Source organism: Leuresthes tenuis, unplaced genomic scaffold (genome assembly GCF_036924035.1).
Source record: "Leuresthes tenuis unplaced genomic scaffold, fLeuTen1.0.hap1 SCAF_5, whole genome shotgun sequence".
Classification (NCBI taxonomy): domain Eukaryota; kingdom Metazoa; phylum Chordata; class Actinopteri; order Atheriniformes; family Atherinopsidae; genus Leuresthes; species Leuresthes tenuis.
In genome coordinates, this window is record NW_027325359.1 from 7,308,993 (window position 1) to 7,328,899 (window position 19,907).

Below are 19,907 nucleotides of genomic sequence, written 5' to 3' on the forward strand. Positions count from 1 at the left end.
GTATGAAACTAAGAAGTGCTGTGTGTGTGTGAATGGGTGAGTGTGGCTTGAAGTGTAAAACTTGTCAACAAGATCAGAAAATGTTTAATCGGAAGCCAATAGTCCTGATAAAAGCACCCTAAAAACACAAGAGTTTGACACAAATTATACCATACATTAACCTTGTCTACGTGCCTTCTTTCTTAAGAAAAAACACAACACTGTCAAGTTAGATAAAACATTTATTAATAGTTTAATCCATATATTAGAAAAAAATTATTGTTCCAACTGTGCAGAACTACTCGAGACATCTTTAGATCATTGTCGCAGTTAAGATCAAGACTTTGTAGAACTGCTGTTGATATTGCACAAAAAAAGTTGCCCTTCACCTTTCCTGTGTTCTCATACATTTGTAACTGATTAGCAAGTTTCAGTCCAGTTTTCAGGAATTTCCAGTGATGGCAGCCGTGTTCTAAAATTTCATCTAGCTGCCATCTGGACTTTTTTTAATTACTCGGTCTCTACAGTTGTGCCATTGTATAAACCTGGGATCAAATATGCTTGTGTGCAAAATGTACCATAAGCTCTATATAAATGATGACGTGAACATAGTGTGTATATATATATATATATATACACATACATAATTTAATAAATGACTAAGTGCATATTAGAAAATGCATCCTTGAGTTACACACCACTCATTCAGACGTGTCAGGTTTTGTGCAACAGTTAAGCCAAGGGCTTGCATATAATGGTCCTGATGTCCATCTTTCAGCAAGTTTTAAGAACATCCAAGTCCTTCACTAACAGTTCAAGGAACTCCTTCAGTCTCATGAGAGTGACTCTGGTATGAGTCAGAACGAATCTTGTGTCTGTCTGTAGTTCCAGCAGCCATCCAGGAGCTGTGGGCTTTGGTTTCGTTCCCTTGCACTGCCTCTCACTCCACTTGGTTAAGTAAATTACTATCATAGAGATATCGCTCTTAATTTGATCCATATCGGAAAGATTGTTTGGAATCAGACGGTTGCAACCATCCAAGACCACCATTACGGAGGAAATTCCCCCAATTCCGTCGGAGAGTTGATGGGAGGGTGTGATGTCAAGACGCTGTGCAGAAGGAAGAGCACAAGTCAGTGAAAAACACTTCAAACATAGCATATTCAATTTACATAAACTAAACCGTGAACGCTACCGTGGAATTCAGCCTAATGATCAGCCGACGAACACCATGTTCCACTTTTGTTCTGATATCCCCTTCACCTGGCAGAGGAGCTGCTGTACCCATTCTCAAAACTGAAAAAAGATAGACCAGGAGTCCCAGAGTGTAATCCATTATGGTATGTCCCTAGAATACCGAAGAATACCGGAGAGCAGTAGTTCCTGGGGGAAGAATGAAGAATCTCTTAATTAAAGATTTTACTCCTTCTCCAAATGCTGTATTTCCCTTGTTTTATTGTTGTGCCATCTCACTGAAAACTCAGGCATGCCTTCATGTCTAAATGTACACATGAAAGGTACATGTACACATAAAAAGTACATTTACTTCCCTCCAGTTAATTACTCAACACGTTTTGTTGTAGCAGCAAATAATTGTGATAGAGACGCCTGTGAATTTCTATACAACAGGTACAAAGACACTGGCTAACACAATATCAGGACATAAAACTCAGCATAGACCTAAGGCAAACTTTAAAAAACAACAGCCATCCTCCACGATTTTCAAGTATGATGGTGAAAACAGTCGTGAGAGAAGACTTTATGCCTGAGTTGAGAAAAAATCGTGAATAAGACAAGTGGAAATAGATAGAGTGGAGAGTTGACCTTACCTTGGTTGATGTCTGTGTGCATGTTGGGCACTATCAGGATGTCTTATAGTAGGGGACTGTTGAGTCATCTCTTACTCACCTCACTCTGACCCCACAATCCCTTGCATCCACCCCTTTACTTACCACTTCCCTTCCCAGAAGGTGCCTCAGGAGACGAGAAGTGAGTTGAATATACATTTTTGATTAAAATAGGAATATTTCAGCAGGAGTATTTCAATATGGCCCCAATTCTGTATTTTTTGGAAGTATTAATGACTGCAACTTATTTATTTTTTGTTCCCTCTTATTTGGGACAGAAAGTGTAATATGTATCTTTGTCCCTCAGTGACTGTTGAACGCTGGATCTGCAAGGCTGTGCTTGCTTTTTGAAGCTGAATTGTTGTCTTATAAGTCACGGACATAACGTGTGTACACTTTTTAAAAGAATAATCAAAACAGTCTGAGTAAATTCCTGACCACGAAGACATGCAAAGCATAATGAAATTGAATCAAAATAATTCCGCTCGAAAAAAGAAGTAATTTATGGGAAATAGAGGTCTGAAATTCTATGTATTTTATTTTATTTTCAAGCATTTTGCCAGAGTTGACTAAGGTGTCTTGGAAAATTTAACTTAATTCAAAAATAGGTCAGGTGATGGGAAAAAGAATATGTTGTAATAAAAAGATAGAAATAGATAACTTTTAATGAAAATAAATATATCTACAAATAGTAGTATTTATAGATATTTACAAACATTATTTCTTTAAATAATTCCTGCATCTTTTTTCATCAACTTTTCTTTTGCTTTTTCCTTTTGCTTCTTTGCCATTTCTTTTGTTTAATTTAATATTTCTTTCTATTGTTTTGTTACATTTATTTATTTATTTATTGTTTTTTTATTTATTTATGAAAAAATTTTTTTTTCTAAACAAAATGTTCAAATTAAGCTAGTTATATCGAACAGGGAAGGAACTTGTTTTTTTTTCTCTTTTTTTCCCCTTCAAACGACTCCAAAGAGTCCTATTCTTTACTTTGTGAAGTCCTATTTGTGAAGTCCTATTCTGACAGTGATGGGCCTCCACTAATCTTTCTAACCATCATTGCAGCTAGCTATTGGCACTATTCCTTTACAATGTTCCATTCCTGAATGTGTCTAGACATACAGTAATAGTAGAAATGCTGAGAAATGAGTAACAGTAAAATAGAATAAATTCATTTTCATATATTCTCTGTATAGAATCTCAGCAATAGAGCGGATTTCAGTTGGTGTTTGTCTGAGCATTTCCATAACTAGAAAATCTTCCTGCAAGATTTTTGTACGGTGACAGATGGGGTAAAATAAAGATTGCTGTGCGTAAGGTAGTTAAAATACATTCCATACATTGCACACTACAGATAGTGTCATGTAGCTCAGAACAAATGCTTATTTTGCACATTTTCTAACCCGTTCTTCTTTTTTTTTCCCCTTTAAATGGCTATTTTGTGGTGCCAGATGTCTGTTCTTGCTCCAAGGAGAGGGAGCAGCAAGTTTTGTGCAGAGCATGTTTATAGCTGAAGCAGTGTTAGGTGAGAGTGGCTGTTACGGCCCATTTGTTCTGTGTGTGATTTCAGGAAGTTGGGTTGCTGTATCTGTGACCAAGAACCCATGTATGGTCCAAATGGAACAGCACAGAGCCATAATGGTATTTTAGTTTTCTCATAAGGTAACTTACAGTAAATTCAGCCAACTGTTAACCACCTAAAGCACATGGGTCTCATGAAGCAATAAACAAAAGGAAATTTTTCCTGTAATCAACACAGTAATCTATGAAAAACAGTAGGTATGACGTAAAGGTTTTAGTTTCTTGCGTGACACTCATATAATGTTTTCTTAGGGCATCACTTAAATAAAGCATTTGATATTTTTTCCTTACATCTGGAATGACTAAAAGCTGGCTGTACTTGGATTCTGGCCTTATCTCTCAGCATGTGACGTGTCAGTCATGTTTAACTTTGTAGGAATGTTTTATCAAGATAATGATGTCAGCTTTGACATGGAAGTGGTCAGTATTCATGATTTATTAGTATTTATCAGTATTGCTATTGTTATCCCCTAAATCAATGTTCTCTCAATTGCTGATTTGTACAAAAATGGCTATTTTCTTTTTTTTTTTGGTATTGTTTTTTTTTTTTGTTTGGTATTATCAGTTATTTGTTTTGTTTTTTTCCATCTTCTTGGTTGCTCAAAAAAAATTATCAGGAAAACATTGAGTTATTTTCTCTTTACCCAACAGAGTTCTAAGTTTCTAAAAGTCCCGGGTTCTGAAAAGTTACACAATCGATCTGCAATGGCTTCATTAGAAATCAGTCAGACGGCATTCCTTCAAGATGGCCGAAGGACAATGCAAGGATTCATTGATATTTCAAGACTACTTTGCATCACATGACTTATGGAAGTCACAACCTGAGAAGTGCGTTTTACAAACTCTAAGTATTTGTTCACATAATGTTTTTTAGAGTATTGTCAGAGTTCAATGGGAAGAGAGTAATTCCTTTACCAGTAAATGCTATGGAAAAATATGTAAGTTGACAAGGTGTTAGTGACCCGTTACTAGTTGTTGGCTGACACGTCATAGCTCTTACGTAGTTATCAGATTACTTGTCCAGATGCTGCGCTGAAGGCACGAATTACTCTCAACAGCACTTGCCTGGATGAGTCACAGTAATGATTAGAACTAATTGATTCCACGTGACCTACCATATTGGACAATGTACTTTTCAAGTCTGGGGATGAAAACAGTGCAAAAAACTTGGTGGGAAAAGACCTGAATCAGCCTGTGCAAAGTGATTTCAGAATGATTGAGATATCTACAAAAGTCCAGGCATAGCAGTCCAAATCTTTATGAAAATAACACTTGAGCCAACACTTGCAGCACGTTGTGTTTTATGTTTTAAAAAAAGAAAAGTGACCTGTAAGAGACAGCTTGATGGGATTTGAACACGAGTTAACTTATGCAGACTAACTTGTGACATGTTATGCAATGTTAGAAATATTTTACGAGTTTCTGATGGTCTTTTCAAACATCATTTTGTAATCATGCTTTAAACGTCCATCTGTGTTAAATTATGCATTTGAAACGCTGGAAAAATTCCTTCTTCCCGAAATCCATTCAGATCCAGGCAGTCGTGTAACTTATCATAAGCCCTATTTTTAGGGCTAAAAAAGCCCTAAAAGATCACTTTTAGAAAATAAATTGACAAACCACCAAAATAAAAAGAAACTTAATTTGATGTTGGTGAACTAATCTTCAGAGTAATGATACAACCAGTAGGAACTATTGTATCCTAATCTCAGAGAAATATCAGAATTCAGTAACACCAATGCATCACATGCTGGTGGCAATGTGAAGAAGTCATGCTCTTTACATGTTACATATATTCATCTGGAGATAGCTACTATTGCTGGTGAAATCCGTATGAAAATACTAATCGATTTCATTCTGGACAAATATGGACTAAAAAATGAAAACTTTTCAAAAGCACAGTGTCCCTCTTTTGTTGTTAAACTAGATAGACACATCTGTTATAGCTGTATGTGATGATAAGTGAGCTTATCCATCTTTATATGAGTCTGGAATTGATTTGGAATTCGTTCATTCACATCTGGTAGCTTTTTATTGGGCCCACAACATACAGTTAAAGGAACTTTCAAGGGAAACAGTCGACCATTTAGCAGAAAAACAAACGCAAAAATTCTTCCAATTAATTATAGAGAAAGATAAGGGTTGGACAAGTCAACCGTTTGGTACAGTCCAAGAAAAACAGAATGGACTGATACTGCAGTTAATACATTTAATTGTGATTCATCATTTTGACAGTGCATCAGAATCCCTGTCACATTATCCAGCCAAATGAAGACCACTCTCCAGACGTAAGGCATGCCATCATCTCGAGATGAGAGAATACTTGTCAGGAGCTTTTGCAAACATTCATCACAAGGTGCAGAATATTTACGAGAACATAAAGGTCATTGGACTTTACCTACAATACATCTTGAGATGCCAAACCAGTTGCAAAAAAGTATTCTTTGGGCAGATGAAACAGAAGTTAATCACTACCAGAATGAAAGAAAAACCCTCTGGGGAAAATTTGGATCTGACGCACATTTGACCTCTATGTAGGTGGGTTGAAATTTGTGAGAGATTATTTATGGAGGGTGGCATGGCATTAAGTAATAGGGTACATAACATGCCATATGTTTTGAAACATAGTTTGGGATCTCTTTACGGTTATATCCACACAGAAAGGAAATCTGTCTCTTATGATAAATGCAAAATGTGTCTATGTGTTTGTGTTGATCGTCTTCTCGTGGCCCATTAATCAGTGGTGAGTGTGCATTAGTCATGACCTTTATATTAGTAAAAGATATCAGTAAGTAGAAAACTGACCCTCTAATACGTCAGACATTGAAAGTACATTGCCAAATAATGGGTAAGTCTTAATATTTGTCAAGTTGATCATTCACTTTCCCACATGTCTAAGAGTTATTGTTGGCTGGACTGTTTCCTCATTACTTGCACTGCAACCCCATAAAGGAGGCATCTCTTTTATTTTGCCAATATGAACAGGGAAACAACGCCAGCACCCAGCAGACAGTGTTTCTATGGTAATATCAACATTGTGTACGCACCCTAGAAATTGCATCAAAGATGTAATTCACAGTATTTTCCAACAGGCTCCCTTTTTGACCTTGTCAAACAAAAGCTCACAAGCACTTTATTGTCTACTTGGGCGGTAGGTTACCCCATGTATTTTGAGGACCTGTAGACCTTTTGTGGATTCAAGCTGTCACAGTTGCTTTGCTTCTTTTTGTGATCCCAGACTGTTGCCATGATCTTGAGATCCGGGTCTGGGCTCTATGACAGCGTAAGAACCAAACAAAAAAAAAACAAACAAACAAAAATCAGCTGCCAGCCTCCTTGCGCTTCTGGTAGCCAAGAAAGTTCTTTATTATTATCTGGTGGTCTGTTTGGGCTCATTGTCATGCTGCACACTGAATTTACGGGCCCGTGAGATGCCTTTCTTTGTGTTGTGGATCATCTTAGAGTGTAAAACTTTTCACCTCACTGGAATTTTGTTAAAGCTTTTTTTTTTCTAAGGAAAAAATAAAACTGGCAGAGAATGGCAGGTTATTGGAAAAATAAAAACTTCCACCACTATCAATATAAAAGGAACAGATGTTTTTTCAGTGTGAAAACAAGTTAGTCTTGATCCGTTTATTTGAGAGACATGGATAAACAAAAATATATAGGGGATGAACTCAGTATTTCAGATCAACGAACATCAGAGAAGGTTATCAGACCACAAAATAGAGAGTTGTGTTTATCTAAAGTCTCTGAGACTGTCAGTCTTTGACTCAGAGGATGAAAATTCACTGTCTGTTTTTGCACAATAATGCAGAGCAGATTGGTAAAAGGTATGATTAATGCATTTTACACTTTACACAGATGTGGTTGGTTCAACTTTTCACAGGAACTTGATTCACTTTCTTGACTAATGCAATGCTTCACAACTTTCAGTGGAAACAGCTCCTTTGTAGCTCATTGAACAAACCATTACTTCCAGATTGCCCAGTGTTACAGTCACATACGTCAAAATAAATGTTACAAACATTAAAGCATTACAATTAAAACAAATAACAAGTTTGTTTTTCTTTTTCAATATCCATTTATGATTTATGACACTAAATTTGTCTGTATATAAACAATAATTGAAATCACTTTCAACACAGCATGTAAATTTAAGTCAGGTTTCAATTTCAAATTCTGAGCAAGGCTGCCACCTTATGGACAAATTGTGGGCCGCTATAGATATGTCTACAACTAGTATATTATGTCCTCTCAGGATACAGACAGCCACTAGTTTTCATCCAACAAATCAGGGAGTGATTTATGTCTGGGATAAAATTGTAAAGCTGTCTGTTAGCTCAGACGAAAAACATAAGCAGTACTTTGGGTAATTTTGACCAGGCTGGATACCGCTAATTATGTGTCAGCATGGCTTTTATTATGTATTGGACACAAATGTATTTGCTCACAGTATATAAACTCAAGTGTCAAAGGAGAATTGTTGCCAAATGTTGTAAAGGTCCCTTGCAGATGCTTTTTGGGGTAAGGGCTTCCTGGATTGTCATTTGACAGCAAGCCCAGACCGCAAAAAGATCTGAAAGGAACAAGTTTCCTCAGCTGAAATCATGGCCACGGTCATACACAGTAGGTCCAGCATCTGAAACACACAGTTTGATAGTCATGAGACTGAGTGTAAATTAGGGGTAGAAACAGCATTATAGAACCCTCATTTGTTCTTATTTCATGTTTTTCTCCCGTGTTTTTTTTCAATAAGCATAATGTACAATGCAAACGTTATTACCAAATATAAAGACAAAGAAAAGGCAGGAAAACAGTAAAAAAGTTCAGTGTTGTTTCGTTTTTTTTTTTGATAAATGTTGATTTTTTGATAAAAACCCAAATAGCTTCTGTTGTCATAAGCAAGTACTTTAATTTTCCGTGTGACACGAATTCTCTAATTCTCACGACAATGCCTGTGTAATTTTTTCCATGTCTTTTACACAGGATCATGGATATAAAATAGAACATTACAACATTAAGGGCTATTCACCTAACCAATTTTGTTCAGTTTTGTTATCAACACTCTACCCGGTCAGGACCAGGTTGATGTAATCTAAATCTACTTTTACTGCTTATTGCTATTCATTGATTTCTCTCTCATGGACACACTTAACTTACTTAGAATATCATTTTGTGCTAAAACTACATGAATTAACTAATCTATATTTTTTCTGAAGACCTAACTATTTACATTACTGTCTCTGATTTCAGTTTAAGTAGAGAATGTATCCTAATTGTACTGGATGACCACATAGAAAGATAGACAGATGTTATAAAATTAGGCATTAGTCACTGTATATTAATATAAGCACAGATTTGTACCAGTAAAAAACTGGAAGCGGAAATATTTGATTCTCTGTATGCATGACAAAATGGCGTGACAAAAGCTAAAATACTCTCATCTTCACAACTTTTTAATTTCCTTGTGATTTTCTTCACCACACCTATTATTTTAGAGAGTCCGTCTCTGACTACGGAGTACAATGTCAGTTTTCACAATATAGAGTAAGAATACATTTGAGATTTACTTGGTTTGCTTCATTTTGAATAAAGATGATCAAACACACTCCACCCATTAATTCACCTGTGAATAACACTGAAATGAAAGCATGCTGAAGCCTTTCATCGTAGACTAGGACATTTAAAAAGCTAACATGAGAAAATTTGGGGTGAAAATGCCATCGAGGAGCTTTTCTGCGGAACCACAAATAATAAGGGAAATGCAGGGAAAAATATGACAATTGCAGGGAAAGGTAAGATCATGATCATGCGTGGTGGGGGCTATAATTGATCAGAAGTTCGAATCTATAGCTAGGGAAAAAAACTTCTTGCAGTGAAAAGCACAGTCATCTGGGCTGTTTCATGAGGTACTGTTGCCGATTAAGTTGCAGCCAGTGCGGACAGAGGAAAGCGGACCACACTAAATGAGCTTCACGTGAGCTGTCCGTGGTTCTGAAAGCGTCACACCAGCCCTGTCGGTAAACGCCCTAACCCCCACCCCTCCTCCTCTCACGACACTGTGTATGTGTGTCAAGTCAAGTGTGTGTTTCTGTCTCTGCAAATGTTTGTAGTTAATCTTGATTCAGCAAGAGAAAGATCCAGTGATCGCATGCAACGTGCATCTCTCTTGGGTTTTTTCTTGTAGCAAGGGGTTGCACTGTCAATTCATCCTGCCTACACCCACGTCACCTGGCCAGAAGCCTGCATACAACCCACTGACAAATAAATCAAAAATGAAATTGCCCTCTTAAACTGTCTGAAACAGACTGGCAGAAATGACCGAATGAACATTAGTCCTGAACTTAAAACTTCAACAAAGACCATGCACGAGCGAAATTTAAAGTTTTGGAAAATACGAAATCTCTACTCATCACCAACGTTTGGTTGTGCGCGTCGGCAGGTCGCCGAGCAGCGAGCAACCATGACGCGCAAAATCTTTTGCTCCAACAGCTAATACTCCTGACACATCTATACAGATAATGATGAACAATTCCAAGTGCAAATCACGAACAAAACCAAGCGTAACCTAAGATTATGTGGCCAAGCACTGTATATTCTAATTAGATATAAGATGAGGGAAAAGGTGCTCGTTACCTCTGTGCGTCTAGATGCGAGCGCTGGGAATGGGTCGACATTGTGTAAAGCCCTTGGGAGAAAGAAAAAGAAACAGAAAATCCAAATAAAACCGCGCATAATGTAGCTGATGGAATAGAGCAGCATTACGCGGGGAAACAACACAATACGTACAGACAAAGATCTAAGAAATAACAAAAATAACCAGTGCTGTGTACATCATATCAAATAAACACACAGAATTGTTTTAAAAATGTTATTCCAGAAGGCTAGTGACCGGCAGGTATCATAGCACGGATGCGCTGTGGTTGAGGAGGGAAAAAAAGCATCCATATATACACACCTCCCTTACTATCGCTGATGCTCGATGGGTTGGGGCGACGTGATGGCACCGGGATCATTTTCAGTTCTGCATTTTCATTCACCTCTATTTTCGATGCAATTTTGGAGGAAATAAACTTCCATTTTGCACTCGTTTCCATCCTTTCTGTAGGAAATACTGCAAAAGCTCCAAATGGAAGCCACTCAATTCCTCCAGTCTGCGATTGACCCGCATTGACGTCATTGCGTCATTAGGTCTCCCCTGGAAACACGGGGCTCCCAAAAATAGTAACACATTAATTCAGCCTGCGCTGGGGTTGGCTTGGCGGGGGTGACTATTTGTATCAATCCATAACCCCTCCTCTGATTCTAAGCAATAATACAGTCCTCCCTCTCACTGCTTCTCTCTCAAGGACGAGCCGATCACGACTCAGAGCTATTTTTGGAAAGAGAGGGAGAACAAGAGAGGTGGGTGTGATGAGAGACGCCCGCACCTCTGCTCTCCTCTCTGTTGGCTGGCTGGGAAACAGAAACAGCACCACGGGGATAAAAATAGCAAAATAGCGGTCAGCCAGCAGTAGGCGTGTGGGAGGAGAGGCAAGACCCTGAACCTAGTTAACAGCCATCAAAAGAAGGCTCGACTGCCGGCCACAGTGGACCAGACTGTTACTCTGAGACTGCAGCTATGACCATTCATTAATTTTTGGGAAAAAGGATAGAAAAAGATGCGTATTGTGCTTTTCATTCATTCATCCATTCATTAAAAATTAAGAAGAACCTCTCACTCAACATAAGAGAATAATTTTGCTCCAAGACATTTTGAGCCCTCACCATTGTCATACTAAGTTTTGAAATATGTCACCTGACCACTAAAACATCATTACCATCACCGTCATTATCTAGTTTGTTCATTGAGGCCACAGATTATTCATTCATGGAGCAGATGTGAGATATGACACAAAACCACTCACGTTCGAAAACCAGGGGGATTTTTTCTCTATTTCTTGCATTATGCAGTGCAATAAACACGTCCCTACAATTTGTTTTCTCATTTAGGCTCAAACGACCTTATAGTGTTTCTCCCTTTATAAGACACATTGTCATGATTACAAAGCATCCTGAAAAACAAAACAAAAAATAAGACAATAACACAGTAAATAAAAAACTATTGTAGTATTATTAGTTTCCCTCACTAGTGAAATACTTATGAGGTAAACAAGGCAGATATGATAGTTTTAGTCGAGATGTAGCTATATTTGGCCTAAATTAGACAGCGTTCTTTTTCAAACGTTGGATCTAACAGTTCTTGTCATACTAGTACTCAATTGTGAGTCCATGAGTGTTAATCTTAAACTGCTGATGCCATCTACTGGTTCCTTAACAGACCTGCATGGAACGGGAAAACGCGGTTGCATCATCCTTGCATCAACAGAGGTAGAGGCCTGTCTCCTTTCCAAACCTACTGGTGTAGTTTGGTATTACACTTTAATTTGTGTATTGAAAGTTGTGGAGTATACCATAATACCCCCCCCCCCCCCCCGCCCCCCTTGTACCCTGATTTTAAAAAAAAAAAGAAAATAAATCGGTGGATCAGTGAAAATGATCTACCCCCACCCTCCCATGTTTACAGTTATCTCCTTCTCCTGCAAACAGATTGTTTAATTAATTTTGACAGCCAAAGATGCACAAGGGTACGTAACACGAATAGAGATTGTAGATGGCTCCCTTGACAGCAGGTGGCAAGAGGGAACATTATTTGAAGGCCCACCTGTTGCAGCACATCTATAAAGTATAATGGGGTTTATGTAAGGCTTTTATCTGATGAGTTGCCAAAGCTCAAGTCCTTGCAAATTGTAAATAACTCTATTTGTGAATATGCAAGCCTGTTGTAGCTTTTACTTATCAGCTCTACATTTTGTGAAACGTTGGCAATGAGCAGCCAGAGAACTGCACTTCAGTCACATTGTAAGATACATTTGCTGTGTGGCAAATGCAATGTTAAATGTTTGTCTATGACAGAAACAAGGCAATAAGGTTCTTCTTAACTCACACGCTCTCCTCTTGTTTTACTGGTTCTACCTCTTACATTGTTTTATTGTTTTAGGCACTGATTACATCTTCTGTCATAAATATCAGAACTTTTTTGTACTCTGAATTTTCCATCACATTACTTACTTGTGTTTGTTTTGTCTTATCTTACCTTAGTGGACTCATTGCAATCCCAAAGGTGGAGAAACAGTAGACGCAGTGTATACTTAAGGAAACCAGAATTGCCTTTCTTAGTGATCAATTCCAGGGGCTTTCATTATGATTGCACCACTTTACACCCATATGGTTAAAGTACAACACAGTAGGATACCTTGGGAGACATCAGTGAAATCGCCTTTGGAGAAAATAGCAACGGCAATATCCATCCCCAGCCTCAGAAATTAAGGGCAGACGCTGGCATCCATTACAGCTCCTGACGGTAAGCAGTTTAGCTCAGCCTACTGTAAATCACTGCCATTGGAGACGCACACTCGGCACTAGCTTTATGTGTGGTTTTATCTCCACATATTCCTGATTTATCAGCTGTTACTTTTTGGCAAGGAATGATAGTGCCACAAGTTCACCTGGTGGAGTGCAATGGCAATAAAAACATTATTGATTAAGAATTCATATACCAGAGCAAGCTTTTCTTTGCATACAGTAGGTCTCTGTTTGTCATGCATCTAAAGAAAGTGAGCCTCTTTAACAGCTTTATTAAGACACTGCAGGGAAGCATACACTGGTTCATGTTCAATTAGCCAGAGACTTACATTAACTGAAGATATTAAAGTGGAGGGTAATGCTGTTGTACAAACCAACAGTCTGTGAAAACTGGAATCTGCTGAGCTTGCGTTATGTACACACAACGCATAGACATTAACACACATGAACTCCCATACGGGCTTAAGTAGTTTGAAACTGAAAACTACATTCCCTGATGGATGTTCAGTGAGGGACATACTTGCAAAAATCACATTACATTTGCATTTGATGGTCTGCATTCTTCTCACTGTGTTTCTTTCAGGAGAGTTCCTCTCAGCATACTACAGATTTACTGGGAAACACCATCAAACATCCACTGCATACAGTACAGAGGAGCTCCAAGCAGACTGACATGTAAATCCTGAATACATACATTTATTAAGACAACTCTATGGTGGCTCACAATACTATAAAGTTGATTTACAAAGAGGAGAATTAATTAACATCTGCTCGGCCAGTAGGGGCAGTAAAAGCTGAAGGAATCAAGAGGCTGACTGTTTAAGTTGGCCACCTTTTGATACGTGTTTAGTTGGCTCAGCAGTCAAATGATACGTTTAACCTAACTCATATCCAGCAAACTGTGTCATGGTATTGGAGATAAGGCACCTTTAACTGTATATACCTAACTTGCAGTGAATAAAAAGGAATTCCTTTGCCTTCCATGTATTGTATGATTTATACCACTTAAATTAGGCTGTCCACATGATTCTTGATAATGTGTAGTATACTGTTTTATACCTGTGTTTCTGCTTCTCTATGTACCATTGTAGGCCAGAATATCAATGAATATTTGCCTTGTTTGACTTGCCATTGCTCATGATCAACAAACAATAAACTTGTTTCTGTAGAACTCAAACTAGTGGTCATTGAGGATTTAAAAGCAAAACTGTGTATATATTTGTACATGAGCATGTGTGTATTTTTTACAGTGCACACAACAATGGTCTGAATAATAATGAATTTTACAAATACAGATTACTAAAGACATTTGCTACATGGATAAAACAAATATTATGATGTCCTGACTTATCTTGAGACATCATGATGTTTCATTTTCAGATGGTGCAACTCTGGATTTTCCAAAATACCTCTTAAATGAACTGCATTTCTGTCTGTCTTAGCTGATCTTGCTAACATGCAAAACTAAGACCACAGCTGCATGAATAAGAAGTTGTTCAGGGGTGCGTAGACAGGGCCAAGAGAAAACAAGGAGTTGCACAGAAAAAGCTGAAGAGAAAACCCCAGCATAAAAATGTGCAAGTATGACAAAGATTGGCACTCTCCAGTGCCAACAAGCTGAATACATTTTTAGCATGTTCAGGTCAACAGGACTCTAAGCAGTGTCTTCCTCTGCCCTCTGCCTCATGAACCCTACACTTTCCCTTGACCCACAGCTTATGTGTCACACATCTTTTATTTGAATCCAGCAGTCGGGTGAAAAGGCAGCTAGATTGACATAAATGGTGCAAGGATGTGGATTTGGACCGTGCCAGTTGCAGTGTCCTGAAAACCTGCGTGGACTGGCTATGTGGAATTTTTAATACTTTGTCAGCCTTTGCCAAAGACAGAAAAAGGTTCAAGTACACTGAACAACTTCCTGCCTTCTTCTGTTACCAAAAAAGCCACCTCTCTAATAATTGGTGAGAGTGTTATCGACCCAGCTGAGTAATCAAGTAAGTATATTTCAAGACCCACAGCATCTTGCTTACCATCCTGGGGTTGAAGTTAAAAACAACATTTTCCACCAGCTTTAGCTTTTCAGAGGTGGAGGTGGTTGAGAACTACAACTATCTGGGTGGAAATGGTGTTTCCATTATCACATGCCAAGACTTGTGAAAGATCTCATAATTTCACATTGTCATGTGAGCTTGATGGAATTGCTCTTTATATTTGATACAACAGTACCACCACGGACCACCTCAGCCCTATGACCTATCCAGAGAAAAATCTAAAGAAATGAAACGCTTGCTCAGTGGATTAGCAGAAAGATTGAAAATGGGGATGGTAAACTGAGAGAAAAGATGGTAAAGCCTAGTGAAAGTCCTAGATAAGGTTGGATTTGAACAGCTCAGTTCTACATTAATCATCTGCATTGCCTACCTGCTGAGTAGAAGAGAAAAACAGGAACCACTCAAGGAGTGTAAATCACTCCTCAGCAGAATTATAGCAATATCATATATCATCACTTGTATAAACATTGTCCCACTGTTCTGCGAAAAATTGATAAAGCTGAATTACTCAGAGGAAAAAGAATGAAGCTCTCTGTCAAGTAGCAGATTGAATGATTTTACAGTCTGTCTTGCAGTGTGATGGATGATGAAATGCTGGCCTCAAAAAACAAAAGTGAACAAACAAAACAAAACAGTAAACTCGGCCAGAATACCCAAAGGACAGTCACTGGAGAAGGAAAAAAATTAGACGGATATTCTATCAACTCTGTTTGTTTGTTTTTCTGTAAATCAGCTGAGAATATGCTTGTTCATATTAGTAGAAGAAAAACTCTACAACTGTCAGCATAGCTGCTCCCGAAAAGGACTTGTGTGTTTTGTTATGAAGATCAAATGTTTGTATTTGTTCTGCCTCTTTTTTAGAATATGTTGCAAAAAAATCAGAATGTATGAATGAGTACATCTCATGCATGTGTAACCCTGATTATATTTATAGCACTCAGAAATATCGGGTTCATTGAATGCATCGTAGCATCGTCTGATAATTTAATTTTCGGGCTTGTCCTGAACATATCACCTGCAGCTCTCGTGAGAGCAAAGGTGTGGGACAGAGGAAAGACCGGGAGAAAAAGGAGAAGGCAGGAGAAAGTCCATGCTGCCGTGAAGTACGCTGCTTTCTAATTAGCAGAGGAAAAGAGTTTTCCATTGTCATTTGGAAAGAGCTGATGTTAGTGGTGAACCACAAGCCAGTACCTACCTCGAAGAAGTCGGAGTGGGCTGTAAGAGAGCCTTCGTCGGAGTGTTTCTCCAAACTTTTAGAACTATTCTGGTGAGTTAGCTTAGCTCAATTAGCCCTATAGTTGCGGTTCAATGCGTTGGAAAATAAATAACCAGTCAGAATAGTAGATTAATGTTGTTCAATGATGCTTGAGACCTGTTTGCATTGAGTATTGTGATGATGTGATGAATGTTTAGCACTTTTCTTCCTTTCCGGCCTGCTAATTCAGTCCGCGGCCGCCAAAGTGTCTATGCACAGTGCGTATACAGTAGCGTTGCTGTAACTGCGAGTGATGCAGAGTAATGCCATTCAATGTATGTGTTACTGTTGTGTATTTTTCATGTTGAAGCTCATAATTCATGTTTAAAGCTAGATATGCACATGATAATTCAATTTATTACATGTTTCATTCCATCTGTGAAGAAAAAGGGGAATTATTTAATTCATGTATGGGTTAACTAGTTAAAATGCTATTGTATTTAGACGAAAAGACATTTAAGAAGCGTGGAAGTCTAACGGTTCTGCATACTTGTGTGCAGACTGGGTTTTTTTTTTTTTAGGGACAATTCTGTCAGTGCCAATTGAGGGACTGCTTCATCGTGGTCCAGGACGCCATTGCTGTTGTGGATGTTTGCAGTACCAGGAGGGCGGTAGGAACAAAAAAAAAAAAAACAAACTAAAGGAAGTTCACCCGAGAGCCACCCTTTTAATTATTTTGGTACTTTTCTCCACCCGAGAGTCAGGTTGTTTTTTGTCCTTTGGCCCAAGATACACGAGATAAACTGACAAAAATTGAGGAACTGAAGGTTGTCAACCAGTAAATGGTGAAGTGGTACCACAATTTCTTTTCCTTTTCTTAATTTCTTTTGGGGTATTGAAATATTTCATTGTTTGTTTTGCATCCATTTTGGTTGTTTAAATTATTTTTGTGATATGTTTGAGTTCTCTATTTTGCTTTAAAGGTATTCCTACTGAGTTGAACAAGATGTTTACATAAAGCTAAATTTCTGTTTCATAAATCTGTGGTCCTGTGTGTCTTGTGGATTGGAGGGGTCATTCATTCTTACAGAGCCTGCTACTGCCAATCTCCTTCCCAAGCTAATAGACCGGTGAAAGTGAATCTGAGTAACCTTGTGATGAATCTGAGCTGGAAGTTGTAAGTCTAAGATTTTTGGTACAAGACTCACCTTTTGTAGATATTATTTTGGGCTCAGTACATCTCTTTATGAGATAGAAGACACACGTCCAGGTTACACATGCTTCAATGTATACTGTATATTCCAGCCCAGAGATTCCAGTCTTATTTATTATGTCACATACAATGCACTGCAGATATTTCTCATAAATTTAAGTTGAAATACCTTCTTCTGAAAGTAAATATACCCTTGATACTTGTCTGTAAGTATTCAGAACATTGATTTAGTACCCGCATGTTTGACAGCCATATCAAACTTAGCAAAGGAATTTTTGGAATCCCACAAGCTTCGCACACCTTTTCTACAGAGGTTTCACTCATTCTTATGAGAGAAAAGCTCAACCGTGTTTGAAATGGAGCATTGGTACACAGCCATTTTAATCTTTTTTTATTATAAACCTTAGATCCTGGAATCCTCAGCACTGTGGAAAAAGTTTCTCGCTCAAAGGTGCTTGATAAGGTTAATCTTTTTACAGTTTCTCTCATGTCAATAAAAGGACTTTGGATATCACTCACAGTGACAACTGGTTTCTTGGTCACCTTCTTGACCAAGACCTATCGTCCCTGATTGCTCAGTTTTGGTGGGCATCAAGATCTTTGAAAGTAGGTGCTTTAAAACTTTTGTAATCTCCGAATTAGTGTGGCTTTTCATTTAAAGTTCCTAGATCTGTGCAGTTTTTCATATTTAGACAGCCTCTTTAATTTTGTCCAGTGAATCCAATAAGGCACACATCGACTGGTGCTTAATTGTGAGTGTATTACCCAGGGTTCGAGTATCTATGCAGAACAAAATACTTAAAAAAAACAAAGAATGCTTTGTCAAGAAATTTGGAATTTAATCTATTCTAAGAATAAAATTTGGAAAGTATGGAAGGGTCTGAAAACTCTCATTCAGCACTGAGTAATGTGTGCCTGATTAAAGTGATGAGAACCAGTGTGCAGGCATCTAAGAATCATTTCACCAGGGAGTGGTAGGATTGCTGGCCAGGTTGGAAATGGTAGGTTCTGAGAGGACAAGACATGCAAGACCTGATGGTCTTGAATAACAACAGGAAGACAGATATAATATGACAAATCAGTCACTATGATAAGATGTGACATAAAGGGTTTAGGAAATGGGTTACAACATCCAAAAGCCCTGGCTTAATCCTATGAGATTAAGCTATGACTGTAGGGCATTTCAGAAAAGACACTGTGACATGTCACATCAGGAAAAAAGTGGCGCACTGAACAACAATCTTAAAGATGATGGCATTCTACTCGGTTGATTTGGTTCAGCAGCTACCACGAGCAAACTTTCTTGGCCTTAGGTGAGCTCTTCTTGGACTTTTTCTCCAAAGACATTTTTGTTGGCACTATTATGCATGATTTCCATCAAACGTTTTTAATGTTTACTGGGGCAGACCAGAGCCTTTGTTAATGTCATATATATATTTTTTTGCTTCTTTGATAAGTTTGTTGTGAAGCAAACACAAACTTTCTTGAAATATTCCATCCTCAATACTGAAATAACACTTGAACAGAATAACTCTAAACACCATACTACCTCCAGTTTCAGCCTCTGCAGGCATTGCTTTGGAGAGGGGTCAGTTAGTAGTCTATTTACAACACTTCATCATTGCAGTGGGGAAGAAAACATCTCACTATAGATGTTGAATCTAAAATCAATTCAGAATCCCAAAATAATTCTTAGCTGCTGAATATATTTACCCAGGTCTAAAGCTGAGCCTCACTTGTCAGCTCACCACAAGAGGCATGAGCAGCAGAATGTTAAGCTTGACGTTAGTGTGCTCCTCACTGCAGTACTTCTTGAGGCACGTAACACTTTTCTCTACTGTACTAAAGATTTGAGGCACCTTTAATGTTTTTTCTACCCCCCCTTTTTTGTGAGTTTCAAGTCATCCTAGTCATGACCAATCACCTAAAAGTGCTGTTCTGTCTCCTAATTTATTCCATTGTACACACTTTCCTTGCCCTTTTGTTTCTCTAATGTGCCCTTTTTGCTTAATACGCATATTATAGCAATGACCTGATTGAGACTCCCTGAAGAGAAAATGTCAGTGTGATTTCCCCACCTTACTTTTATGGAATCTTGGGTGTATGTATGTGTGTGTGTGTGTGAGCAAAGAAGTATCCATGCATGGCATGCATAAGTGAAAACACAGCTGGAGTTCTAACTGTTATTAGCCCTCTTGAGGGACAGGAAAGGACAGTGAAGAAAATTCAGTCTTACACTTTTGAAGGACATGAAACTGCCTGCAGTTCCAGCCTTTGTCCTGTGTGAGGCAGCAGAGATACAGCCCTCTGTTCCTTCTTGATACACACTGCCGCATGACTGATACACATGTGAGCTTGCACACACACACACACACACACACACAAACCAACACACACACACACTGGAGCGCCTACTGAGATGCTCACTGGGGCCAACATGTTGAGCACAAATTTAGACTGGACACAACAGATCACCGGCTAGTCAAGTCACTTTATTTCAAAATGACACAGATGGTGATGGTGCATAAAGTTTCTGGATGGGGAGGAGGAAGAGTGGGTGGTGAAGGGCTGGGGATTGTTATAAATCTTTTTCCTCCATAGAACAAAGAGATTTAATCCTACACCAACAG

General features: G+C 38.3%; 2 protein-coding genes across 2 annotated transcripts in view; one reads left to right on the forward strand and one right to left on the reverse strand.

Moving 5' to 3' along the window:
* rbm28 (RNA binding motif protein 28) overlaps positions 1–19,907 on the forward strand; it is a 74,879-nt gene that overhangs the window by 6,298 nt on the left and 48,674 nt on the right. The window lies entirely within an intron of this gene.
* Positions 505–1,315, reverse strand: lepa (leptin a). Its single transcript, XM_072385699.1, has 2 exons — positions 1,175–1,315; positions 505–1,089 (listed from the first exon to the last, which is right to left on the reverse strand). The coding sequence occupies exons 1-2, from the start codon at positions 1,313–1,315 to the stop codon at positions 754–756; spliced, it is 477 nt and encodes a 158-aa protein (XP_072241800.1). The 3' UTR covers positions 505–753.

What these genes read in the sequence shown, in the direction of transcription:
- lepa (XM_072385699.1), bottom strand. Translation starts at nt 1,315, where the DNA reads ATGGATTACACTCTGGGACTCCTGGTCTATCTTTTTTCAGTTTTGAGA. An exon ending in TCATTAGGCTGAATTCCACG is followed by an intron (nt 1,090 to 1,174) that starts GTAGCGTTCACG and finishes CCTTCTGCACAG; the next exon opens with CGTCTTGACATCACACCCTC.